Source organism: Jaculus jaculus, chromosome 2 (genome assembly GCF_020740685.1).
Source record: "Jaculus jaculus isolate mJacJac1 chromosome 2, mJacJac1.mat.Y.cur, whole genome shotgun sequence".
NCBI lineage: Eukaryota > Metazoa > Chordata > Mammalia > Rodentia > Dipodidae > Jaculus > Jaculus jaculus.
The window spans coordinates 214,397,154-214,423,004 of record NC_059103.1 but is presented as its reverse complement, the minus strand read 5'-3'; the positions used below and the strand labels follow the sequence as shown (position 1 = coordinate 214,423,004).

Here is a 25,851-nt window from a genome sequence, read left to right as displayed (position 1 = left end):
ATACACCCATCCAGGTCCTTGTCGGTCTGTGCCCTGAGCTCCATGACTTTGCCTCTGTCTGCATGCTGCCTTTCCTATCACCTCAACTCAAGCTGGATCTTGGGCTGTGCCCAACCCATCACAGCCATGTTCTTAGAAAGATGTCCAACCCCTGATGTTCACACATGTTTATTTTGAATACCATGAAGGTTCCGGGGAAGTAAGGCCCCATGGTTGTCCCCAGGGAGCCCCCGGTGTAGGAACAGCCTCCACTCTTCATGATACTGTGCATATCCTGTGTGCATATGGAGGCTTTGTGGGATAAGAGAACATTCCAGGCAGGGATTCTAGGTGGAGGAAGCCACCTAGACAAGAACCTAGAGGAGTGGGGTCACAGCTTTTGTGGCCTCCAGAGCAGCCTCTTTTATCTGTCCAACCATGCCAACCCTGGTCAGCTCTGTGCAGGGCACTGGGTACTAGCTAACTACTCATAATCTGGTGGGGGTAGGATGCCTGTTCCCTACACTTTAACCCACAGGTACAATCTTGACTTCGGCTCTCCAGCAGGAAAGAATTTCAAAGACATCTTTTAGACAAGGCCATGGTCAGGTGAGAGTCTGACATAGGGGTTGGAGAATAGAGTAACAAGAGAACAGGTGGAAAACAGGAGTGGCTGGGTGTGGTGGCCCATGCCTTTAATCCCAGCACTCAGGAGGCAGAGATAGGAGTTTGAAGCCAGTTTGAGACTACGCAGTGAATTCCAGGCCAGCCTAGACCTAAAGCGAGACCCTACCTTGAAAAACAAAAAGCAGCAGGACAGAAGTGGTGAGTGCTGGCACAATCGGGAAGGCCAGGCCTCCTGGGGCCCAGAGACAGTCTACAGTGGCACCAACTTCAATATCTCCACCGGACCCATGCTTGGGAGGCAGATGCTACCCAGACCCACCCAGACCAGACACTAGACCCAAGCTCCGGCAGAGAGTATACTCCAGGGGTTTGAGAGAACCATGGGCCTGGCAGGGGACAAACGGACCCAAGGGTGCAAGAAGAAGGGCTCCAGGGTGAAATGATAACAGTTGATGACATCGCACAGCTGTCATGTAGTGGGCCCCTGGAGAGAGATCCCAAGGCAAGGGCACTGGTGTCCAGCACCAGGGTACTCCTGGGGTAGGGTCTCTTCTGCAGATCTGCCCCGGTAAGAACTATGGGGCAGCATGGGTGAGGTGCCCATGAATTTGGGCACGGACCACTAGGCTCAACGGGTTCTGGGACAGCTCCACCGGCCTGTGAGGCTCCGGCGCTGGAATGGGCTGTCTGCGTACTGAGGCGCAGACCGTGGGGGATGTGGGCGGCGCAGAAGGCTAAAGAACCGATGGCAGCGGGGCCGGACCCGCGAGCGCGCTAGCAGCGCCACCTGCTGGCAGGATACGTGCGCGGCCGCGGACACCGCCGACTCGGGGTCGTTCTGCAGCAGCCCTAGGTCTGCATGGAGAGGAAGCTCAGGCTGGGTAGGAGGGGCAACCAGGCCCCTATCCCACCCGCTCCTGTCCCCTACTCCCCTGTACCCTTCGCCTGTCCAGGACAGATCCGGTCCTCACCCAGGAATAGGGAGTCCAGTAGATCCTGGCTGACTTCCCTGGGGCTCGCATGATAGACCAGGAAGCCTGGACCAAAGAGAACAGGTGAGCCATTGTCAAAAAAAAAAAAAAAAAAACATATAAAAGAAAAAAAAAAGATAAAAGCAAACAGGGGAGCCAAGCCCCAGCAAAGAAAGGCTGCTCCAGCTCACAGAGTCTGGGTTGGAAAGACAGTCTCACCTATGAGCACAGTAGCTGCCCTGCGCAGCGGGTCCTGTGGACTCCGCAGGTAGCCCTGGGTCTGGCTCAGGAAACGGGGAACGTGACTTGGGTATCTCTGAACCTGAGAACAAAGGTGCCCATAGCCGGACAGAAGGACCAGTCCGGCATGAAAAAGCCCCTGTCAGGCAGCATGGCCAGAGGTAAGCTCTGACCTGCCTCACTGGAGCAAGGCGGTCAAGTTTGGCTGGGGTGGAGATTCCATTTTGTGGGGAGTGGCCCAGGGATAAGTGAGTGACTGACCACCCCCTCATGCCCCATCACCTTGCTTTCTCTACTGACCAAGCGATGGCAGACACGGCTTAGAGCCTCGGGGCTGTCGTAGTGGGCCACAGTGACCACCTCTTCCAGGAGGCCCCAGCGAAGGGCCTGGTCACAGCGGACCAGGGTCCATTCCGAGCTCTGGCATAGGGGAAGGAAGCAGGGTCAGGAGTCCACAAAATGGCAAGTGGTGGAGGGGAGACGGTTACGGCCAGGGGAAGAGTTGGCAGAGGCCAGACCAGGGGGACTTGAGTACAGCAGCCTGATGGAAGACTGAGAACCTTGGGCGTCAGTGTGGTCCTTATCCCTGAGATGAAACTTTCCATGCGACCACGACGGGGGGGGGGGGGAAGCATGGGACAGGGCACTGACCTCAGCTGTGTCTGGGCTGGGGTCATGTAAGCGCAGCAGCAGGGGCACGAGACTCTGTAGCACCAGCTTCCGCAAGGGTCCACGGAGCCCTACCCGGAGCCCCCCGCGGCCCCGACGCACCAGAGTCCCGAGGAGCCCGATTGCCGAGGCGCGGACTGAGTCCCGGGCCTAGAAAAAACAGTGACCACCGAAACGTAGAAGGTCCCGTGGGCTCCGCAGATAACCCTGGGTCTGGCTCGGGAAGAGGTCCGCGCAGAGCAAGGAGGGGTGATTCTAGGGAAGGCCCAGAGCCCACCGGGGTGGGGAGAGTCCCTGGGGACCGCCTGGGAGTGGGAGACCTGGAGGGACGCGACCAAGGGAGGGAGGGGCGCGGCGGGGCGTCGCTCACGTCGTCCAGCAGCGGCGGGAGGCGCGGCCCAAGCTCGGAGGTCAGGAGCCGCACAGGGGCCCGCGGTTGTCCCAGTAACCTCCGCAGAGCGCCCAGCGCCGCGCTGACCAGCCGCGCGTCGCCCTCGCCCAGCGCGCCCAGTACAGCTGGCAGCAGCGTGCTCACGTGCCGAACCTTAGAAGACAGGACTCGTGGCCAGACTCATGTACACCCCGCTGGGATCTTGCCTGGCCCCGCACCACCAGCTCCGCACCTTCCCCCGATTCAGCGCAAAGTGGCCGAGGCCGAGTAAACCCAGCCAGCGCACGGTGGGCTCCGGGTCTCGCTGCCAAGCGCGAAGCCGTTCCAGGATGACCTCCTCCCGTAGGAGCCGTGCGGTGGACCAGCTCTGCAGCAGCTAGGCGGGGAACACAGGATCAGCTTGTCTCGACCCCACGCAGCCTGGCGTGGCTTAACATTCACGTCAGCCGTCCCCACCCTTCTGGGAATGGGCTCACCCCAGTGAAGAAGGCCATAGCAGTGAGGCGCTGGGGAGGGTCGGCGCTGCGCAGCCGAGGAAGCGAGTCTGCAAAGAGGCCTCGCAGATGGTGGTCGGCATGCGCCACCATGGCACTGGAGTAAGGCAGATAGAACCTTTTTTTTTTTTGCTTGGGACTCCAGCCTTGGAGAAGCTCCTCCCCAGATGTCATGCTTCAGCCCCTGCCTCACGCCTGCCATCAGCGAGCCTCCTCCGGGAGCTGTTCTGGGACCTCTCCTCACCTGGCTAGCAGCAGAACACCCTCCAGGTGCGTGTGGGCTCCTACCAGCCTCCTCCAGCCTCCTGCCTGCTCCATGCACGTGACCACCATGCGGCCGCCGTCGCCTGTGAGCAGGGCCTTCAAGGCCTCCACGGCGCAGCTAGGGATGACAGCAGCAAGGAGTGGCCAGTGACTGCCAAGGAGGTCATACCTCCCCCCTTCACCCAGGTGTCCCTCTCACCTGGCATGGCTGTGAGGTGGCCCCCGCTGACAGGGGGCCCAAACCTTCGGGCTGTCAGGAGTGCAGGCGCTGCGAGCCACCTCGTGCAGCTGCGTGACCAGCGCTAACAGCAGGTGGGGGTAGAAGCCTCTCGTGGCTCCCACGCAGCCGGACACGGACAACATTTCCCCAAGGGCGCGTGTGGCCTACGGATCAGACAAGCCCCAATCACTTTGAGCCGCGCCAGCCTCAGACGTGCGCTGAACATCCGGGACACTTGTGACTCAGCATCGAATTTGCAGAACCGCCCAGGCGGCTGACTCTCGACTCTCGGGTGCCGGTGGGTGCCCCGGCCACGTCCCCCGGTGGCACTGCCTGGAGCCACTTACCGCCAGCGCTTCGGGCTCGGGACCCGCCGCGCCCTTCAACGCCCACAGCAGTTGCACCAGCACCTGCCCGTTTACGTGCTGGTTCCGGCTCAGGCTTCGCCACAGCTCCATGGCTGCCCTGGGAGCGCAGGGTGACAAGCGTGAGAGCAGGTGGCCGGGAGTAATGAGGAGCCCCCCCCCCCCGCATTGATCATTTATTACTGCAGCTTAGGGGTGGGGGTATGCAGCCAAAGTAATACATCCTCCGCCCGCCCCCAACTCCCAGAGAAAATAAGTGCGAAGTATAACAGAACCCGGTCCAACGAGAGCAGGCTGGCGCTGACTTGTCAGCGATGGGGCAACAGGCCTGGCATTTGGGGATTTTAATCATGATAAAGAATAAACGTATAGATAACTTCTGGGGTGAATTAGCCCAGCAGCCAGAGGCATCCGGGTGCTCAAGACACCCTGCTTGCTCATCTCACCCATCCCTGACGAGAGACGACAGGCACCCTGAGACAGGAAGGAGAGGTGTGATGAACTGAGGGCGGACACGTGTGCTCCCTCCCATCCCCGCCAGGCCCAAGCGGGAAGGGGGAAGGAAGCCGCGTGGGGCCGAGGCGGCAGGTGAGGCGGGGGCAGGTTACCGGTCTGGGGGCAGGGAGCGGGGCAGCAGCGCGCACACCACGTCTTGCGCGTGCTCCAGAGCCAGGGCGCTTAACACCCGCAGGGCGGCCCTCCGGGGTCTCCCCTCAGCCAGGCTGGGCACCTGGGTCAGTAGCCCGCGCACCAGGCCATGCACCTGAGAGGAGGGGCCACACGTCAGTGATGGGGTTCACAATCTTGGAAGTGGCCACTCCACCAGGTTCCAGCAACCTGGCAGGACAGCCAACCCTGTCCCTAGCACCCCTTACCCAACCTGGAGGAGCAGACCTAAGCAGCATGCAGTGGAAGGCCTCCAGCCTCTCACTCAAGAAGGGGACCCGCAGCACTCTCTGAGGGTGTGGGAGATGCTGACCTGGTCCTCCAACCGCTCTCCCCGGGCCTCCAGAGCTGAGGATAGGGTGAGAGCTGTCGCCTGAGTCCCTGCAAAGCCAGCCTCCTCCAGACAGGCAGCAGTGTACAGTGCCAGGTCAGCCAAGGCTCCCTCCTCCCAGGAACCCTGAGGGGCCTAGGGAGGGGAGGGTGGGGTGTAAGCCTCCAGCTTCTCCAAATTCCCCATCCCTTTCAGCTTACTTCAAAACCTTCTACATTTTTCTTCATTCCCAATTTATCATCCCATACGTTTCCCAGCTCCAGCATCATCTTTCTGGTATCCAAGTGAGCAGCCAGTCCTTACAGCACCCCACCCCTTCACTCTCACCTGGTGGAGTCCCTCAGGGGCTGCCTCCTGAGCAGTATGCTGGGAGCAGTGCTCATTGCCATCTGGGGGGGCAGTTGCCCCACTCCCATGCTGGGCCTCAAAGGCAGTGGTGGATGTCTGTGTGTGGGGTTCAGCTTCAGGTCCAAGCTCCAGGGGCTCAGCTTGAGGGACTGTGGGAAAGGGTCCCATGGGCTGCTCCTGGCTGGACCGGATCCCTTCAGCTACAGCTGTCAGAGTTAAGGCACCTACAGGGCCACTACGGCCATGGCCCCACACACCTCCAGCCATGGCATCCCCACCTCAGCACCTGCCACTGCTCCACTGGGGAAGTTGTGGTGTCCAAGCCTGACCTAGAATCAGGCCCCGGGGCGGGCCAACAGGCGGGCCTATCTATGGACAGGCGTGGTGACATGGGCATGTGAGTGCATCATGTGTTAGGGTTGGCTGGGAAAACAGAGGTGTTCCAGCATAGGCTGTGTGTGTGCACTTGGCTGGGGAAACAGACATGTCCCAGCACAGGCTTGTGAAGCACTCTCGTGCCCAGGTTGCTGAAGCCAAGAGGAGTGGGCAGCCTGAAACCTGGGTATCTGTGGTCTGGCTCTACCCACCATGGCCCTGAGAGATGGTGGATTGGGGAGGGGACAAGGACCTTTATTTCAATCCCTACTCCTCTTGTCTTTGGGAGTGTGTCTGGGGAAGTTGTGGACAACCCTGAGGTCCCAGCAGGGTGAGGGGCTGGGCCAGGCCCCTGCATTCTCACCCAGAGATCCCAGGAATGGGTGTGGTTAGATGGTGCCATCACCTCCGAACTGTGGGCATCCAGGGTGTGCAGCAAATGAGGTGAGGGTAGCTGCTGCCTCTCAAGTGCTCTTGCAAGTACCCCCGAGTGTTGGGGTGGGCCCTTCTGTGTCCTGACCAGTTCTGATGTGATGTGGACAGGAACTGTCTCTACATGCTACCTTTGTGTTCCTCCACCCCTGGCTGAGGCTGCCCCATGGATGCCTGGGCAGTGTGGGCAGTGCTGAGTGTGCCCAGTCTATATCTCTCTTCCAGGCTCATGCTCGGTGGGACAGGCTTGACCAGGTCTCTGCCCTAAATCCCCACCTCCATCCTCACCCAACCACACTATAGGCACGGCACAGCATGGCCCTGAGCCAGAGAAGCTGGATGAGCTGGTCTGGTGGAATACCTCGGTAGGCGGAAGCGCGCCTGGAAGCACCCCAGACAGTTGGCATCTCCTTTACAGCCTTGTCAGCCTCAGTACCTCAGGCTACCCAGGACTCCATTCTGTCTCCTGCCAAGCCATGAAGCTCCCTTCTGAGCAGAACCTCTGGAGCTTGAGGTCTAGCTTGCTATGCCAGCCCCCATTGAGTCAGTTCCTGGAGCCTTATTTTGGTCAGCCTCCTCCCCCTTCCTTGACTTCCCAGTCAGGAGCTGAGGCCCCAAAGCCAGGGCCTGGCTGGTCTGTGATAGGTGCCAGGTCATAGGTCATACAGAGCTGGCTTGAGATGTCCCCACTGACTTAGGACAGTGCCCTGAACGTGTGTGGGGGCCTGGGGCCATGCTTGGACTCTCTGAGATATACCCCAACCCTGAGAATCTCTTCCTGCTTCTAGTGGTTTTCTGCAGTCACAGCCCCAAACAGAGTTAATCCCCCTCCCTCTCCCTCTTTCCCCTCTCTCACTCCCTCCCTCCCTCTCTCCCTCCCTTTTCCTCCCTCCCTCCTTCTCTCTACCCCCCCTTCTCAGGCCCAGCTGCTCCAATCACAACTGGTCCCCACATGCTGGGCCTGTGTATTCCCCACATTCAAGTCTCCAGTCCAACCCTGGAGGCTAAGTGAATGGCAAAGATAGGAGAATGAACTGACACATGACAAGGTGGGAACACAGTGGGTCATGTTGTTTCTAGGCAGCCTCCAACCACAACTCTCACAAGGAATCTCCAGCACTCAGACTGTCCACCAGCGTGTGAAGCTTTTCTGATAGTGCGACCTGCACAGAGGAGAGGGGCTAGTATACAACCGGAGGTGCAACAGAGGGCACACAGGGCAGGCCATCTACAGGCCTACCTGATATGCTTCAGGGCTCCACAGCCACCTGTTCTTAGGACTGAGGTGGCTCAGGGACTGCTGGGCGAAGGCTCTGGACTCTGCCAGAGATGGAAGTGGCTCACACAGCTGCAAGAGAAAGGAAAGGATAATGGAGAAGCTGGCTCAGGGTAAGAGCTCAGCTGAAGTTGAAGGTGCACACTAGGCAGTAGTCACCTGTCCCTGCTGCAAGAAGAGTCGCAGCAGTGGCTCCACTTGGGCTGGCCTTATAGTGTAGGGCTCTTGGGCTCCTTTAGGCCAGACCTTTAGTTCCTGTCCAGCCTGGGGTGGCAGTTCTTCTGACAATTGCAGCAGGTCCAATAGTGGAGACCCTGTGTATGCAGGAGGCAAGAATATTGAGAGAAAGGCTGGGGCCCTGAAGGACAATGAGGGGGTGAGAAAATAGTTCACCATCAGAGCCCAGGAGCCGGAAAGCAGCCTTGCTCCCTGGCAGTGTTTGCTTTTCTGGGTCCTCAGTCAGCTTCATTCGAGGATGGCCTCCCACAGACACCAGCTGCAAGGCAATGGTGTTGGAATAGCTAGACCTGCCTCCACCACCCACAGTCTTCCAGATATGCCTCACTGGATCCCTACCTTGTAGACACAGCCCAGGGAAGGCTGCTGGGGACAGGTGACCACACTGGTGCCAATGCCAATGACGTTCACCTCACTGCCCTGAAAGGAAGAAGGTAGCATGAAGTCTAACTGCCACCTGCAGGGTACCAGTGCCCTCCAGACTACCCCTTGCTTGTCCCTCCTTCACCCTACCTCCTGGGCCAGTCGGGCCAACTCTAGCTCATCAATGTTGTTGCTGACGACAATGGGAACAGATTCCAGCCAGGGTATGTGGAACCTGCATGCAGTGGGTTTGCAGATGCTCTTCAAAAGCGTTCCTAATCCACTTGGTCTCTTCCATTCCTCATTCCCTTCCCAGCCAGTCATATCCACACACACCCTTTGCTTAAGAGTTCCTAGTGGTCCCAACCCCCCTCCCTTCCAGGGCTTGCCGACGTGCCCCTGAAACAGGCCCAAGGCACAGAACCTCCATGTCCTGGTCTCATCTCCCAGCTTCCCACAGAGTCTATAGCAGGCACACCCAATGCAGAGCGTCTCACTTGGCAGCAATGTTTCGAAAGAGCCCACGGATCTCCTGAGCCTGCTGAAGCAGGTCACCACTGTCCAGCCTCACGCCCACTGCCCTGTAGCCCAGCTCCCCCAATGCCAGGGCCACTGCCAGGAAGTTGGGAAGACCACTCCTAAAGGCACAAACAGGGCTCAGTGGGTGCAGCTTCTCTGACAAACCCACCCTGGGGGAATGCCCACAGCACACCTGCGCACACTGTAGGAATCCAGCAGGCCCTGGAAAGCCCGAGGAAAGGACAGGGCATAGGCCACAAAAGCTGCCCGCTCCCCAGAATGTGGCTCCTGCACCTCCAGCCCCAGGTGGGTGCACACGCGCTCTAGCCACAAATTTACACTGGCAGCCAAGTTGATCCTGGGGCCCTCACCAGCAGCTGGAGCCAGCATCTGTGGGCATGGATTAGTGAAAAAAATGGTGTACAGTGCAGTGTGTGGCCAATATATCTTAGCCTCAGGACAATGGGAATACCATCCCTTCCCAAGGTCTTGAGGCAGCCCTGGACGTACTTGCCCAAGGCAGCACCTGCTGGCATGCACAGCAGGGCCTAGGCCAGCTGCTGGGTAAGAATTGATCTTGATCTCAATAGCAGAAGAGTGTTGAAAGAGGTATTGACTGGGATGAGTGTGGTGGTGGGGACCTATGATCCCAGCACTAGGGAATTAGAGACTGCAGGGTCCAGATTTCAAGGTTGACCTGGCCTACAAAGTTTGAAGCCATCCTAGACTACATAAAACCCTGCCTCAAAACCAAATAGAGCTGGCGGTGACAGCACACACGAGCGCTCAGGAAGCAGAGCTCAGGAAGCAGATGGAGTGAGCTCAAAGCCAGCCTGGGACTACAGAGTGACTTCCAGAACAGCCTGGGCTAAAGTGAGACCCCACCTCGAACCCCCCCCCCATAATAATGATAAAAAACAGGAGGTACTGACCGGGTCAGGAGGCACCTCACTACCGGAAAACGAAGTAACGAAGGAATGGGCCAGAGTCCCTGCCACAGGCACACCCCGCAATTGTCCAGCAAGCGTGTTGCTGCTGCTGTCGAACCCTGAGCAAGAAGTCATGCAGGCTTGTGGGACTGTGTGGCTGGGCCTCGCCTTCCCCTGCCCTTCCCTGGCCTTCCTTGGGCCTCACCGCCCAGGTAGCTGTAGGTGGAGGCTGTGAGACCTCCATCTGGGCCCTGAGCTCGCCGCAGGCCGAACTCCAGCAGCTTTTTATCCGGCCCTGCAATTAGGCGGAAGCGAGCTGCATTGGTAGCCACGAGGCTGTGAAGAAAGTAGAGCCCAGGGTGTAGCACCCTCCCCTCCCGCAGCCTCTTCTCCAAGCCCCGCTGCTCCTAGAGACCCTTCCTTAGTCCGCGTCCAGAGCCGCTCCTGCCCTGCCCCTCCCCCTCCCGGACACCCTTCCGGATTCCGGACCCAGAGCGGCTCCTCCAAGCCCCGCCCTCCCGTAGCCTCTCCTTCAAGTCCCGCCCCCGGCCCGTGCCGCGCACCTGGCGTAGCCCACCAGGCAGAGCAGCGGCGTCTCCAGCAGCTGCACGAGCAGCAGCGGCCCGGACACCTGCAGCAGCGGCACCTGCGGGGAGGATGGTCAGCCGGCCGCCGCGCTCGCCCCGCCGCCCTCTGCCGCCTCGCCCGCCCCGCACTCACGCCGGGGAAGGCGAGGGAGCCCTCCGGCAGGGCCCGCACCGTCACCCCAGAGCAGTCTAGCGCACGAAGGTGCTCGAAGAATGCGGGGTCCGTGTCTGGGGGTAGCACAGAAGCCAAGAACTGCACGTCTGCGGCAACAGAAAGGTGGACTGGGCGGTGACCGGCCGTGCGCATGGAGTTCTCCTCGGGAACCCTAACCCTAATCCCGGGGGGGGGGGAGTACGCGGGGGCATGGAGGGAGGTCCCGGGAGCCCGCCCTGAGCTACCTGAGTCCTGCAGGTGGAAGGCCCGCAGGAAGCGCATGCAGTCACGCAGGCCCGCGGCCAGGGCGAAAGAACCGCCGAACGGACAGCGGCGGAAGAAAAGCTCGAACTCGGCGGGCTCACCGGCCCGACCGGCGCGCCAGTAGCCCAGTGCCATGGTGGCCTGGTAGAGGTCAGTGAGCAGCGGCCGCGCCGCCGCGCGTCCTTCCGCGTCCAGCTCCGTCGCCATCCTGCTCGGGCTGAAGTCGGCTGCCGGCCTCCCTGTGACGGACCCAGCCAATGGCAGGCCTGTCCGCCCTCTTGGCCCTAGTCCAGGACGCTGGAGGCCTGGAGCCTTTCCCGGCAGCGAGGGGCGGGGCCGTCTCCGCACAGCCTAGGGGCCTCAGCTCTGCAGGGTCCAAGGAGCAGAGTGGAGTTGGCTGGCACAACCCATGCCAGTTCCCCTGGGGATCCAGGCCTAACTCGCGGCTCGGTCGCCTCCCAGTGGCAGAGAAGCAGGAAGAGTGGCCGATCCGGCTGTACTTCACCCTGATCTGTGCCCTATGCACAACTGACAAGAATCCTTGAGCCCAGAGGGGCCTTAAGAGCATGAGAAGGTAACCCAAGCAACAGTAAGGGACTATTTAAACCTGGGTGAACACCCAAAAAGTACTTCTGCCAGTGTTCCAAGGCGACCGCTTTCATGGAGTCCTGCACTACAGGCTCCTATGAAGTTCTTTAAAACCTCAGAGAGAGAGGGACTGAACTGCCTCCTGGTGGATCAGAACTGAGGACCTTTAACACTGACAGGAAGTAACCACACCTGGCACCTTCACCAGCCTTCAGCCTACAGTTTGACCAACAGCAATTCCAGCACTAACCAGTTTGTTTTTTTGTTGTTGTTTTCAGGTAGGGTCTCAATCTAGCCTAAGCTGATCTGGAACTCTAGTTCCAGGCTCGGCCTCAAATTCAAGCCTCCCAAGGGCTGGGATTAAAGGTATGCCCAGTTACCACAAGGGTTTTTGAAGAAATGGGCAAACACAACTGCACAGCTGACCATCCAGATTGTGACCATCCCAGGTCTCTAGCAATTGAGGGGCAGGGCACCCCCATAGTCAAGGCCAGGGGTACAAAACTCCACATGGTCATGGGACCTGTTGCAGAGTGGAGAAATGTGGACCCAATAAATCCCACCAAATGACAGGACAGAAGCCAGTATGCAGTCTCAATCTTTAATCGCAGCAGAGCCTCACACACATGGAACACATGCTTGGGCTTCAGATCTTGTTGAAAGCTGCAATGTCAACACTCTGCACCTGTGGAGGGGACATGGTGTTACAGCTGGAGATTTCCCAAAGGTCAGCGTGCTGATGAAGGGCAGCAGGGACGGGATCCTAGGGTCTCCCACCCCTAGACCCATAGCCACTCACATGCTCCTCAAACTTGGTGATCTCCTCTTCCAGCAAATCAGTGCCCACTTTGTCATCTTCCACCACGCACTGGATCTGTAGCTTGCGGATACCGTAGCCCACGGGCACTAGCTTGGAGCCCCCCCAGACTAGCCCATCCAACTGGATGGAGCGCACACAAGCCTCCAATTGGCCCATATCTGTCTCGTCATCCCACTGTGAATGAGAGAAGCTGAATGAGCTACCTTAGAAGTCACCAAACATCACCAAACACCACAGGAAACAGTCATGACCTCCTCCCAGGCACCACTGGGAGAATTAGAATTCTCCTTCCCTTGAAAGGCCTTTAGAAGAAGTCCAAAGATTTCAGTTCTTATGCCAAGAGTTGTAGACTTCCACCAGGACCCAGGAAGGCATGGGTAATATCAGAGACCAAGCTATGGACAGGCCACAGAGCAGCTCCTCACTCCTTTGCTGAGGGTGTCCTGGCCTCCTGGCGGTACACCCTGCCACTACTCACGGGCTTGACATCTAGGAGGATGGAGGATTTGGCCACCAGCGAGGGCTTCTTGGCCTTCTTCTCTGCATACTGCCGTAGCCTCTCCTCCCGCAGTCGGGCTGTCTCTTTGTCCTCTTCCTCTTCATCGCTGCCAAACAGGTCAATGTCATTGTCCTCATCGTCTTCTGCTGGTGTGGCTGCCTTCTTGGTTGGGGCCTCCACTTGGCGCATGGGCGACACGTGCTGCCACAGGGGAGGGGAAGGTTGAAACCCACTCACCCCTCTCCACTTGGCTGACAGGAGGGAAAAGCAGCCTACAGGAGAGATCCTCACTCAAGTTAACAGCCCAAGGGAAGACCAGCTACTTCCAACCTTTCCTGAGAGCCATATAGTCCTTCCCTTCCATTTCTGGCAAAGTACTCACCTGGGTCTGTGGGGCTGTGGCTCGGTGGGTGGGTGAGCTTTTCTCCAGGGTGCTCAGCCGGGCCTCTAGCCTGGAGATGGCTTGCTGTAGATCCTGCACCACTGTGAGCACAAGGGGGACACCAGTCAGATGGCTGAGGATGGGGCTGGACCCCACCTGTCAGGCCCAGTGCCTCACCGCCTCGCAGGTTCTGGTTCTCCACTTCCAGGCTGGCAATCCGCACGATGAGCTCACTGTGATCTCCACCAGGCCCACTGGAGGCCCCGGGGCCTGAGCTCTGTGAAGTAGGGGAAAGCAGGAGTCAGTGCCTCAGCCTACTTCTAGGATCCCCTCAGCATTCTTAGCCACTTGGAAAATACAGCCTCAGCCTTAGCTGGAGACCTGGCAAGGCTTAGTCAAGCCCTACCAGGTCCCCTACTAGACTGAGTCAAAGAACTGTGGGAGATCCAACTCAGGAAGACCCAGTTAAATAAAGAGTGACAAGACAGGCCAGCTCACCCTAATTGGCAGTGAAGACCTGCTGAGCTCAGGGAAGATGGCTGCACAGACCACTGTGACATTCTCAATCAAGCAAAAAACACAGCAGACAAGCAGAGGAAAACAGAAGCAGTAGGACTTACAGTCCCAGGAGTAGCCTGGCTCAGGGCCTCAGGGGAGCTGGGCAGCGCAACCTTGAGCTAGAAATGGGAGGGGAAAGTAGTTGAAGGGACCAGAAAAAAGTAATGTGTATGCAGGTGACACCAGTGCCTGTAGCATGTTTCTGACCTGGCCTCATGGCTCTGGAGATGACTAGGCAGGGTTCCCTTGCAGGGAGGGAGTCCAGGCTTCTAACCTCACATGCCTGGATCTTGGTCCTTGGGGAGGGAGTCACATGCACAGGTAGGAATTTCTGGCTGAGGACATGACTACATAGGAGCCCCAACTGGACCCATTCCAGCAAGCTCACCTAGCGCTTCCTATGCAAGGTTGGAGGCCTTTCTTAATAGAACCTGACCCTTGCAGCAGGTGGCAGACACACAAGCCTTTGCACACCATATGGCAAGCAGCCTCAGCCCTGATGACCTACAGCAGCCTTTGGGCTGACTTTGAGCTTGTATGCACCTGGGTGTGGGAGCTGAGCCTTGAAGTAGGATCTTGGCAGAGAAATCCAGGAGGAATGCCTGACAACAAGGATTTGCAGGCAAGACCAGACTAGGCAGTATTATAAGAGTATAGACTGGGCTGGAGAGCCAGGGTCATGCCCCTCTCTCTGCAAAGCAGCCTGACTCTAAGGAAAAGGCCAGCTCCAAAACAAACAACCCAGCCCACGAGACCCAGGGCAGGGAGTGTTCCTGCAGCCCAAGGGCCATAAGCTTGCCACAGATCCCCAGGCACTGAGCTCCATGTGCCTGACCGAGCACTGAAGGTGCTACTCTGACCTGTCTACCTAATCTTGGCTTGGCTGGTACTTGGGAAAGCATGGTGTCATGGGGTGGGATATGGAGCTGGTGGGGAGAGCAGACAATGGGCAGGACAAAGAAGGGGCCAAATATGCAGTCCTGAAAGAGGTTGTACACCTCTGATTGCTGTGGCAGTTAGAACAGTACTCTAGTGATGACCACACTGGAATCTCCAGAGCCATGAGCCTCCTATTCACATGGCAAGGTGGTTCTACAGATAGAACGAAGGACCTGGAGATAGGAGATGAACCGGACACCACAAGGCTCTAAGTGGGACAGGCAGAAATGAGAGAAATGGAGGCTGCAATGACCAGACAGTTGACGGGAGCATGTGCACCACACTAAGGCAGCTTTGAGCAGCTGGAAATAGGAAGCAAATGTTCCTCAGACTCTTGAATGCTCCACAAGATGCAGCCAAGATTGACTTTTGGAACTATAATGAATTTTTTTTTTCAAGGTAGGTCTCACTCTGGCCCAGGCTGACCTGGAATTCACTATGTAGTCTCAGGGTGGCCTCGAACTCATGGTGATCCTCCTACCTCTGCCTCCTGAGTGCTGGGATTAAAGGCATGCGCCACCACGCCTGGCTCAGATTTGTCTTTTTTTTTTTTTTTAAATCATTTGAGAGAGAGAGAACGAAACCCTACCTCAAAAAACAAAACAAACAAAACTAAAAAAGAGAGAGAGCAGGCAGGCAGGGAGAAAGAATAGGTGCGTCAGGGCCTTCAGCCACTGCAAACATACCCCAGACACATGAGCCACCTTGTGCATGTGGCTTATGTGGGTTCTGAGGAATTGAACCTGAGTCCTCTGGCTTTGCAGGCACCTTAACTGCTAAGCTTTGGTTTTTGTTTTCAGACAGGGTCTCACACTAGCCCAGGCTGGCCTTGAACTCATGAAGATCTTCCTATTTCAGCTTCCTGAATCCTGGGGTTAAAGGCATGAACCACCATGATTTGTGTCATTTTTAAATACTTAAAAAAAAACACAAAAAACTTTATTTTTATTTATTTGACAGAAAGAGAGAAAGGGAGAATGGGCGCACCAGGGCCACCAGCCACTACATATGAACTCCAGATGCATGCCCCCTTGTGCATCTGGCTTACGTGGGTCCTGGGGTTTGAACCAAGGTCCTTTGGCTTTGTAGGCAAACACCTTAACAGCTAAGCCACCTCTTCAGCCCATTTGTGTCATTTTTAGATACTAGGCAGTGGCAATTTGTTACAGCATCTGGAAACATTCTTGGCCACAAACAGTGGGATACTGTTGGAACAAATACCTTAAAATGCAGATGTGACTATGGAACTGGACAGCAGGTCAAAGGTCTCTGAGGAGCAAAACAGAAAAGTCCTGCTTTTTCTTTTGGTGGGAACCTTTGGTGGGCATAGCATGGACTATGGAAGGAGATGACACCCCCCCAAAAAAAAAAACCCTCCATGTCCCAACTCCTAAAATCTATCAATCTGCTACCTTACATGTCAGAGTTAAAGTTTCAGAAATGGCAAACATGATTCAGTTCAGGATTATCAGACAAGAAGAGACCACTGATCTATCTGGGGAAGTCTGATGCAATTACAAGAATCCCTGTGATGGTGGTATGCAGGAAGATCACAGAAATATGTGACAACAGAAGCAGAGGATGGAGGAATGATACTGCCCTCTGTGCCATGAGCCAAGGGACATGCCCTACTCCAAGAAGCAGGGATGGGCAGGGAGTAGACTAGCTCAAGAATCTCAAAGGAATTTAATTCTACTGGCACTTTAGTCCCTTGAGACCTAATTTGGACTCCTGACTTCCAGGACCATATGATGATCTATTTGTGTTATTTCAAGCTGGAATCCTATGGCACAACTACAGCAGCCCAATAGGAGGCTAATTCCAGGGCACCAATTCCTTGTTCCAGAGGAAGAGCGAGGTCCCGATTCCTTCAGAATGAGGATGCAGAGCATCAAGCCTGCATGCCGTCTATCTAAAGGGCATCACTCTGCACACTTGACCTATGTACAGGACCTGGACATCACAAAGGCTACAAAATCCATCTCTGGGCTTCAAGTCCAAGATGGTATTAACTATGTGGCCTGAATAATATAGCTCATGAAATAGTCACCCCTTTTGGTAGCGGGTCCCACCTAAGGGGGGGGGGGACAGTATGGCTTAAGGGCAGACAGCCCCAAAGACATACATGCTCCTTCAGCAAGAGAGAAAGCAGAATGGAACCAGCCTCCAAGACACGTGTCCATTGTATACAGACACTCCTAGTCCCAGCAGCCCATGAGCAAGCTCTGCAGGAGTGGCCAGATAACCACTAGCAAGCATGAGAGGCATGGCAAGGCCCAGAGAGCAAGACCACCTCTTGTGGCAGCCTGGGCCTGGGGGCCTCAGTGCTCTGTGCCCTACAAGAACACAGCATGACACACTGTGCCCTAACTCGCTCCAAAGGGCCAAATTTGTCAGCAGTACTGAGGTAGGAAAAAAAAAATCAGACATGCTGTTTGGGCGAGCACGAGCCCATGAGTACATGGGCGTGGGTACTCACTCCAGCCAGGGATTTCTGGATGTTCTCTCTGGCTCTCGCAATGTCACGGAGGATCACGCTGGCACCATTTTCCTGCAAACAGTGCAGAAAGAACCAGTCTTTTTTTTTTTTGGTTAAAAATATTAAAAATAAATAAAAAGCCCTATACATACACAAAGAAAATAAAACCCTCAACAGCCCTCACTCAGAGAGCAAGATAGCACTGTGTAGGAATGAAAGCTGTAGGGACAATGAAAAGCAGAAGGTGCTAGAGACCAGGACCATGGAGCCTGGCTGTGCATGATATGCAGGTTGCATACATGCTGAGGCCTGGCCCCTATCGCTAGACACCTGCCTGCTCGCTGGCCCCAGCTGCCTGGGTCCAGCAAGAGTGGGCTGCTCCATATGTTAGGATCAAGAGCCAAGCCCCTCCTCCACCCAGGTTTTATATCCCCCAGGTTCCTTTGGTAATAGAGCCACTTGACCCCGGTGATGTACCTCTGGCCCACCCAGCCTAGACAACTACCACTTCCCAGTACTGTAGCTCCTCCCAATGAGCAGAAAGCCACCAGCATCCCCAAACAGTCCTCACCTGGCGAGGGGTACCAGCCACAGGCCCGTTCATCTGCTCGTAAAATTTCCTTTCTGCATCATCATATTTGAACTTGTCAAACCAGATCTTCTCATGCACTAGAAAGTTTGTAGCCATTTTTCTGCTGGGATGGGAAGGAGATGCTAGGTCAGTGTGGCCAGAAGAGGTATCCCCAGCAACCCCTGGCTTCATCTTCCCCACAGGTCCCAGACCTGCCCTGCCTGGGCATACGGGAACAATCCACCATATCAGGGTGATAAGGTAGGCTACAACACCCTACCCTAATTCCAGATGGCAGCTTAGTCCTGCTGGTTTATGGACTGCCAGGTATGGAGTGACAAACAGCCTCGGCCTGAGGTCATGGCGCTAGGCCTAACTACGGAGCCCTCTACAAAGGACAGATGCACAGTGCTCTTTCCCCAGGCCAACTCTTTACTCATTGCCCAGTCCCTGCTTTTCCAGCAGTCCAACAACACATATTAATGACTACAGCACAAAAGAGGCCATGAGACTCCAGCAGCCAGCCACCCCCAAGCAAAACAGGTTTTCAACAATGGGACTAGGCCACTCAGCTCATTAGTGTTTCTGTCGTTGGAGAAGTATTTTTTCACAAAGCCATGTATTCACACTATTATGCAACAAGCCTGTCATTTTCCTCCAACATGCAAGTACTTTTAGCACTTGTCTCTTGGTTTCAATCACTAGGATGGTGAAAATCAGTAGCTGGTACAATGAAAGCACTGAGTAACAAAACCACCAAGTTTACTGTTCTGGACCAGGATGCTACAGCCTTGGGCCAAGTCCAACTCATGCCCTAGTCCAAATCAGGTTGCAGTGGTGAACCATACCCACTCGCCACAGTACTGCTCCCATACCTGGCAGAGTGAGAACATGATTGTAAAGGGTGTTCACATGTGGCTCTTTCTACTACACTTCGCCTTTGCCAAGTATAACAAACTGATCTAATCCTCCCTGACTACCCATTCTATGTTTGGAGAACATGTCACCTTCCAAGAAGAATGGAGCCCTGGCCCTGCTCCTGTCACGCAGAGTATCCTGGTGGAGTCAGACCACTGTGAACCCTACAGCAGGAGTGGCAGCCAGGAGATGGGACCCTCACTTCTCCCTGGACACCCCAGGGCCAAGAATGGTGTTGCATTCTCAGTAGGCCCAGACAGCTGCTTGAGGTCCTCCAGGTCCTTCCCTAACTTCTGTCCCTTTCATGGCTCCATAGTGCCCAAGCCCTTCACCAGACTCATGGACTTGAGAAATCACTGCTAGGGCTCTGTTCCTCAGGGCCTTAGGCTGAAGGCAAGTCTCCTCCCCCAGTGAGGCTGAGCAGGCCAAGGTCCTTCAGAGGCTGCAGGGTTGGCCCTGTGTTCTCGGATCTGATGCCCACCTTACCTCGGTGGTCACACTAAAGCCAGCTGTTGGGAACCAAACATGGCTCAGAGGCCAGAGACCCAACTGCAAGACAACCATCTTTTCAGCCCTTTACCAGGGTGGCTTCAAGGCTGTCCAGACAAAAGGGGACCCTGGGTGAGGCACAGGGATTTGGGCCTGTGTTAAACCCTTCCTCCACCCAATCCCAAAAACTCAGAACTCTAAGCCCCAAAGACAGAACACTACCCTTGTCCAACTCAACCCTACAAACTAGTCAGGTCCCCAGCAGAGTATGAGGGGACCCAGCCTGGGAATTGCTGTCCCTACACATGCAGCCCAGACTGGCCACTGTATGTTTCCTACTTGGGTCTTAAGCTGGACAAGGATGGGCCAGACCGCGGCCCAGATCGGTGAGCCAAGGAGGCAGCTTCTAGGCGCCAAGCCACGCGTAGGGCCTCAGCAGCATGGTGGCGGCACTCTGCGCTGTCGTAGGTGGGCTTGCTGAGCCAGGGGGCCTCAGCATCCTTGTGCAGGAAGTACCAGTAGGGCAAGGCAGGGGGGGCCTCCCCATCCGCACGCCGTGGCCCGGCCCGCTGCTTGTTTACTATAGCGTTACGGCTCCGCCGGTCTCTGCGGCCCCTGCGGGCGCCCTCAGCTTGGTTGGCTCGCTCCTGCAGGCGCACTTTCCCTGGAGGGTGGCCATCAAACAGGGCCTCATAGAAGCCCCGTTCAGCTGCGTCATACCTGGGCTTCTCTAGCCACACCTCCCGCACCAGTGCCTGCAGGCTACCTAGAGGGGGCTGACCATTGGCTGGTAAGCAAGACTGGCAGGCCATGGCCAGGTCAGGGGTGGCTGCCTGTTGACCGGTGTCAGGAACCCCCTGCCTGCAACTCCCCTCGGCGGCCAGTAGCAAGGCCTGAGACCACTCCACAAAAGCCCGCTCAGCCTGGTCAAAGCAAGACTTGTTGACCCAGATCCCCCAGGCCACGTGGTGGCAGGCCACATGGCTCCCATGTGTGCAGGGGCCCCGAGGGGCCACGGGAGGCAGCCGGGCTGCCTGGGCAGCTACATCTGCTAGCTTCTGGCGGTAAGAACTTTCTGCCTGGTCGAAAAGTGGTTTGTCCAGCCACACATGGTCAGCTGAAAGGCCTACAAGGGCCAGGTCCGTCTGGCCAAGCCAGCTCTTGGGGGAGCGTTTCCTCTTCTTCTGCAGGGGCTTTCTGCACTCGCGGCTCTTTCTAGGATCACTCCTGCTGCTGGTGTCAGGAGCCTCTGCCTCTTCGGCGTCTTTGGCGTCCTCCTGGCTGGGCCCGTTCACAGCTGGCACTTCAGCCAGGAGCTGCTGGGCAGAGGCGGCGGCTTGCATGGCCTCATACTCGTGGAAGCGCCGCTCAGCTTCCTCATACTTGTGCTTGTCCTCCCAGACGGTCTCCAGCGCACAAGAGGCCTTCCCACTCCTCATCTTCGGGCGCAGCATTAAAAAGCAAGCACAAGAAGGCAGTTGCAACACAGCAGAGGCACCTGCCTCCCTTGCCCTCCTTAGTCTGACAGGCAGGGGCGGGCAGGAAGGCCTGGGGAAAGTAGTGGGGCAGGTGGGGGAGGCTTCCCAAAGGGGCTTCACCAAATGACATGCAAGGGCACAAAAGTCAAAACCACAAGGGAAACTTTTGTGAAACAGTAACAAATCGCATGTACATGTATGCCCATGTGCCTTTGCTAACACAGCATGCCTCACAGCATCCAAAAGACCTAAACTATACCACTTCCAAGCTTGCCAGACACTGTCTCAAGAAGCAAACAGCTGTACTCAATGATACTGGGTTTAATGTAAACAACCAGTAGTTTTCTAGTATAAGCACATCCTACCCGATGTTCCAGAATGACTTATACTAAGACATTAAGATTCAGACACAGACTGGCTATATTTGCATATGCTGAGCCTGATACCTTCCCTAGGCGGCTGGTGTGTTCAGTTCCGAAAGAGACCTGTGGTCCACAAGCACCAGTAGTCCATCACTACAACTCACTTGCATCTACCTCAGCTACACGCCACACCACCCAAAACAGTGTGGTTTATCCAGGGGGAGGGGTCTCAGGAAAGGGACGTGTCTGCGAGCCTGACTGACCATGGACAGGAATAGGAGCAGAAGGCAAGCGGCCACTCTAACAGGAAGCTTGGGAGGCTACCAGATCACAATTCTGGGTCCACATAAACCAAAAGGGTGCTATGGGAGCCTCAGAATCTCAGGGCACCATATCCCACTTGTTACTGCAGCCAATAGATAAGGCTCTTCTGCCAGGAGCATTAGCTTCCTCATGGGCTAGGGTGTGCTTTCAAGTGCCACATGACATTAGGCACTTGCCCACCGCCACCCCACACAGGACAAGGTGTGGGTCTCAGGCATGCAACAGCAGCCACACAGGACAGATGTGCCCCTACCATTCCTGAAGCCAAGAAAGTCACTGGTAGCATGGAGATAAGTGCCTGCCTGGCTGTCTTGCCACAGAGGAGTGGCCCTATCAATATTTCTGTGGGCCAGATTCAACTAGCAACATCCAAGAATGAAGTGGGGGAAGGGAAGGGGTGCTGCTATGCCACTGCTTCTGAGGATCCACGGGAGTAACCAGGTTGTCTGCCAGACCCTTACACACAAGGGTTGTCTTCATACCATCACCTAGGACCCTTTCCTAACACCCTGCCCAGCAAGATCAACACCTGATTCTCACCACCCCAGGAGAGTGGTTACCTGTCTAAATCCCACACCCATCCAGGACCCTGGGAAGCTGTCATGCCCTGAAGCCTACCTCTATGTGAGTACCCAGGATCTTTAGGGAAGCCACTAGGCTTCCTCCACTGAGGAGTCAGGCCACCCCCTCAACTTACCAAGGCCAAGCTGCAGGGACCCCTGGGGCAAGGTGGGGCTGGAGCTCAGGAGCCAGAGTATTGTGACATCACTCTTTGTTACCAAGGAGGCAGCACACACCAAGGCAGCAGGACCTGAGTGACCTCTAACCTCTCTTGCATCAAGTTCCTGAGGCTCTGCTCCAGCTTGGGCTTCTTATGGAGCAGTGCGGCCCTAGGTTAGTCAGCAGTGTCCACTAGGCTGACTCCCAAAACCAATTCCCTGCCAGACCTCACAACCTCACGTGACCGCAGACCAGACTCCATGGGTCCCTGAGGGCAGGACAGAGCCACTGAGATTCGATGCTTCCTCAAGCCCCATTTTCATGTTTACTGTCCTCCACACTGCAGAGGGCTGTGTGCTCCCTGGCACCAGGGCCCTGCTCAGCACACTCCACATGGGTAGTGGTGCAGCTTCTCCTGGATGTCCCCTGCCTCAGGTCAAGGGAGAAACAGGGCACTGGAAAGGGGTACTTACTTTTGCTTTGGCCTCCTAGGTCAGCATGAAGGAAAAGCAGCAAGGTTAGAGCAGTGGGAAAGGCCAGCTGTGCCAGACAGCAGCTCAGGGAGCCCAGTGAGCTGGACAGCCTTTAGGAAGCTGCTTGTCAAGCTGGCATGGTGATGGAGTATCACACACATACCACCAAAATCCCAGGTGGCTGCCGGGTCCCCAAACAACGCAACTCCATCATGCCTTGAAATGTTACTCTTAAGGGTTCCCATTAGCTGGAGCCCATAGGAGCCACCTTCTCCCACCCTGTCCTTATCTGACCCCAAGCAATCTGACAAAGAGACAAGGTACTGATGGGGTCTGGAAGATGACAAAGACTCTGTAAGAGGCCAGGCAGCCCACAGTTTTGCTGTTACCAAGGCTGAGCATCCACACTGGAAACAGAGACACTCAGCAAATACCACTGCCAGGAATGGGGCCAGATAGGGCTGCCAGAGTAGGACTCTGGCAAAAGCAGTTAGGGACAAGATCTCCCCGCCCCCAGTTTGCTCACCCCTAAGGTATACAACAGGATGGGATACTCAGCCAGTCTGTACTCAGGCTGGAGATATCTGAGGTCAAATGCTCCCCTGGAATACACACCATATACAAGCCTGCAGCTTTCCAGGAAGAACAGCCTGAAAATAGTTAACAGGGAACTTTTCAAACCCCAACACGACAATTTTGTCAACATCCACATCCCTATGCAAAGTCAGACCTCTCTTCCGAAGCTTTATTCAGGCAGTAACAGGAGTGAATGAAGCATGGGTAAGCTAGCTTTCACACCAGAAGACCCTAAGGAAAGTGACCTGAGCAATCCCCTATCTGCTCCTGGATGCAAGCTGACCCCAGGCTGTAAGTCCATCCATCATAGCCCAGGTGCCAAGAACTCTGTATGAGTTGGACAATATCTGACCTCTGGGGTTCCCTGGGTAAGATTTGGTAGACAAGGTCCAATAGGCCCTTGGTCTGTGTGAGATGCTTCTAATACAGCCTTGCAGGCCATCTAGCCCAATGCCCAGCCCCAGCAGCACTCAAGAGGAACTTGCCAAATGAACTCACTCACTGACCAGTGTGGCCTCCAGAGCCAGGTCACATGTGCTCTGAAAGAGACCACCCTGGGTCTTTCATGGCCTCTGCCAACTTGGTCTTAGGCAGCAACTTCTGCCAAGGACGCTCCTGACTGGAGGACTAGGCCCTGGATAAGATGAACATATGGCCTGCTAAGGTTTGCACACCACCACAGTGGCAAACACACGAAAATCTCCACATGCTGGGACAGATAGGAACGTTTCCATAAAGAGCCCACTTCACTCCATCAGTTCCCAGAGTCTACCCTCCACAAGGGTAGAATCAAAGGAGATGGGTAGGAATGGGGTCTGCTAGCCAGCCCAACCCCTGCCCAAGTAGCAATACACTGAGTTCACTCAGCTTGACCTTCCTGCCTGGTTAGGGCAGCACCTGGACTGTGGTTAGGATGCTGGAGCCAAGGCTCATTATGTACAGTCAGCAGCAGAGCAGCCACTTTGTACAGCAGATGTGTGCACAGAAGTGATGTCTTTAGTCCATTTTTAGGGGACAGATCACTCAGCACCACGTTCCCTTCCCACTGTCTCTCTGCCTTATTCCTGGATATTCCAGTCCTTCTCAGAAACACCAGCCTGTGCTGTGGCAAGGTGTCCTAATCACCTCAAGGCCTAGAGGATATGGCTGTCCAAGCCATCCCAGCTAAGTCTAGCCAACCCTAACAACCTCCCTCCTCAAATGCCATTGTTTGTAGTTCTATTTGTCCCAACCTGTGGCAACCTGACCTGACCTATGGTCACAGGGCCTGCTAGACAACTCCCACTATGTGAGCTTTTCCCTTTACACCTGTGACATACCTTACACCAAAGCTGGGGACAGCAAGGCTGTGAGGTGCTCACCCAAACCTGCTGAGTTAGGTGAACACTCAGCTTAGATACTATGGGCATGGCCACTCCAGCATGTCTACTCCACAAGAATGCCTCAATGCGTGCCACTTCCTGCATGCAGTGTGGACTCCCAGCACCGGAGGAGGGCCCCAAACAAACGCACAGCCTGCGTTTCCCGCCCTCCTTTGGATCATTAAGTCCTCGCCAGCACTTTTGTCCCTCCTGTTGTAAGCCCTGGGGCCTCCCCCAAAGCCAATCCTGACAGGGCAGAAAGCCATCCAGAACACATCCCAGGCAAGAAGGCATAAACTCTCTCCTAAGCAATGGTCAACTATTCCCTAGGACACCCAACCCCCAGAGGCCTATGGGGAGATGCTGCTGACCTCTTCAAAAGTAGGGAATGGGGGACCATGCTGAACTGGCCAGTAAACAGACCGGAGAGGGGCTGCCTGTCCTTTTGAAACCACTTTCCTCCTGACCTATGGGATTGGCTCAGGGCCCAGACAGCCCAGCAGAGGCAGGACTAAGAGGCCCACTAAACTCGCGGTTATGTGCCAAGCACTTGGCAAGGCCTCTTCTCCGGGGGAGGAAGAGAAGAGTCATGTTCCATCCATCCCTTGCCCTGCCCAGGAGGAAGGAGCCTCTTGAGTGAAGTCCAGGTTCTCCCTCTGCAGGAGTCAATTCAGAAGTATTACTGCCCGGAGCCAGATGCGTCCCCAACTCTGAAAGAGCTCCCTTCGGAGCTGCACGGATCACCCCTCACAACGCCCCTTCCTAGGGAAGGCTACGCAGAGCACCTCATCCCAATCAGTGGAGCCTAACTGCCTTTGAACCCGCAGGCGTGACGTCTTTCTCTTTCGTGTGTTCCTGAGACAAATTTAACCACGTTTCCCCTGGACCCATCCCATCTGAGCCGTGCGCCCTGGATGCTTAATAAGCACATGCTCCACCATCACAAGGACTACAGGCCCCGTCAACAGCTGGAGTTGACGGTGCTAGGTTACGGGCGCAAGCCGGGCCTCGCCCCAAGGCCAGGGGTCCGCCCGCCCGTCCGCAGGGCAGGTCTCCCGCGTGGCCGCAGCCCGCCTCGGCCGCCCGCCCGCGCTGACCCGCTCACGCCAGCCCCGACGGTCCCGAGGCTCCTGCCACGTGCTCCTTGCGGCCCGGGCCGCGGTACTCACACGCCAGCCAAGGACGCCGACACCTAGCGTACTCAGGGAGGGCAAGACACACGAGAAAAGGGAGGGTGGCCGCGCCGCGCACCGGAAAGGGATCGGGACGTACCATGAGCAGCGGCGCTGGGGATGCGGCCCCGAGCCCGCGCCGCCACATCACCGGGACACCCCCCGCCACGGCGGAGTGCACCGATAGCAGCGGAATTCGGCCTACAGTTACGCGGAGCGCTCTCTTACCCGGAGGAAGTCGATGCTAACCGCCCGAAACCCGACTGCAGACTAGCCGTCGTCCCTCCCAATCCTGCAGAATGGAGTGGTCGGGACCGGCTGGACGGGGCGGAGCCGAAGGGCGCACGCGCGAGTGGCGTACGCGCGGCGGTCAGTGCGCGGGGGGCGGGACGGCGTAACGCGCCTGCGCGGCTCTGCCGGTGCGACCAAAGGGAGAGTTGG

General features: G+C 56.4%; 3 protein-coding genes across 17 annotated transcripts; all 3 read right to left on the bottom strand.

Annotated features, from left to right (window-relative positions):
• Positions 1-152: 152 nt before the first annotated feature.
• Positions 153-5,832, bottom strand: Mroh6 (maestro heat like repeat family member 6). Its single transcript, XM_004656302.2, has 14 exons — positions 5,545-5,832; positions 5,200-5,352; positions 4,829-4,983; positions 4,203-4,320; positions 3,835-4,019; positions 3,616-3,753; positions 3,354-3,468; positions 3,110-3,253; positions 2,857-3,030; positions 2,469-2,636; positions 2,118-2,237; positions 1,797-1,899; positions 1,578-1,643; positions 153-1,461 (listed from the first exon to the last, which is right to left on the bottom strand). Exons 1-14 carry the CDS (start codon positions 5,830-5,832, stop codon positions 1,235-1,237), a joined length of 2,154 nt encoding a protein of 717 aa, XP_004656359.2. The 3' UTR covers positions 153-1,234.
• Positions 5,833-7,418: 1,586 nt separating this feature from the next.
• On the bottom strand, positions 7,419-10,923 carry Naprt (nicotinate phosphoribosyltransferase). Its single transcript, XM_004656303.2, has 13 exons — positions 10,683-10,923; positions 10,417-10,544; positions 10,260-10,342; positions 9,902-10,032; positions 9,700-9,815; positions 8,961-9,157; positions 8,746-8,886; positions 8,399-8,483; positions 8,225-8,305; positions 8,042-8,144; positions 7,808-7,962; positions 7,613-7,720; positions 7,419-7,535 (listed from the first exon to the last, which is right to left on the bottom strand). The coding sequence occupies exons 1-13, from the start codon at positions 10,906-10,908 to the stop codon at positions 7,473-7,475; spliced, it is 1,617 nt and encodes a 538-aa protein (XP_004656360.1). The 5' UTR covers positions 10,909-10,923; the 3' UTR covers positions 7,419-7,472.
• A 953-nt stretch (positions 10,924-11,876) lies between these two features.
• Positions 11,877-25,654, bottom strand: Eef1d (eukaryotic translation elongation factor 1 delta). Of its 15 annotated transcripts, XM_045144329.1 has the most exons (11): positions 25,408-25,490; positions 22,302-22,316; positions 19,284-20,383; positions 17,538-17,661; positions 16,967-17,038; positions 13,611-13,667; positions 13,168-13,267; positions 12,991-13,091; positions 12,588-12,809; positions 12,089-12,283; positions 11,877-11,974 (listed from the first exon to the last, which is right to left on the bottom strand). In XM_045144329.1, exons 3-11 carry the CDS (start codon positions 20,381-20,383, stop codon positions 11,936-11,938), a joined length of 2,010 nt encoding a protein of 669 aa, XP_045000264.1. In that variant the 5' UTR covers positions 22,302-22,316; positions 25,408-25,490; the 3' UTR covers positions 11,877-11,935. The 15 variants fall into 15 exon arrangements, with proteins under 15 accessions (XP_045000264.1, XP_045000267.1, XP_045000272.1 ...); XM_045144332.1 differs by lacking the exon at positions 19,284-20,383 and having other exon boundaries at positions 25,408-25,475; XM_045144337.1 differs by lacking the exons at positions 19,284-20,383; positions 22,302-22,316; positions 25,408-25,490 and adding an exon at positions 25,639-25,654.
• Between the last annotated feature and the right edge of the window lie 197 nt (positions 25,655-25,851).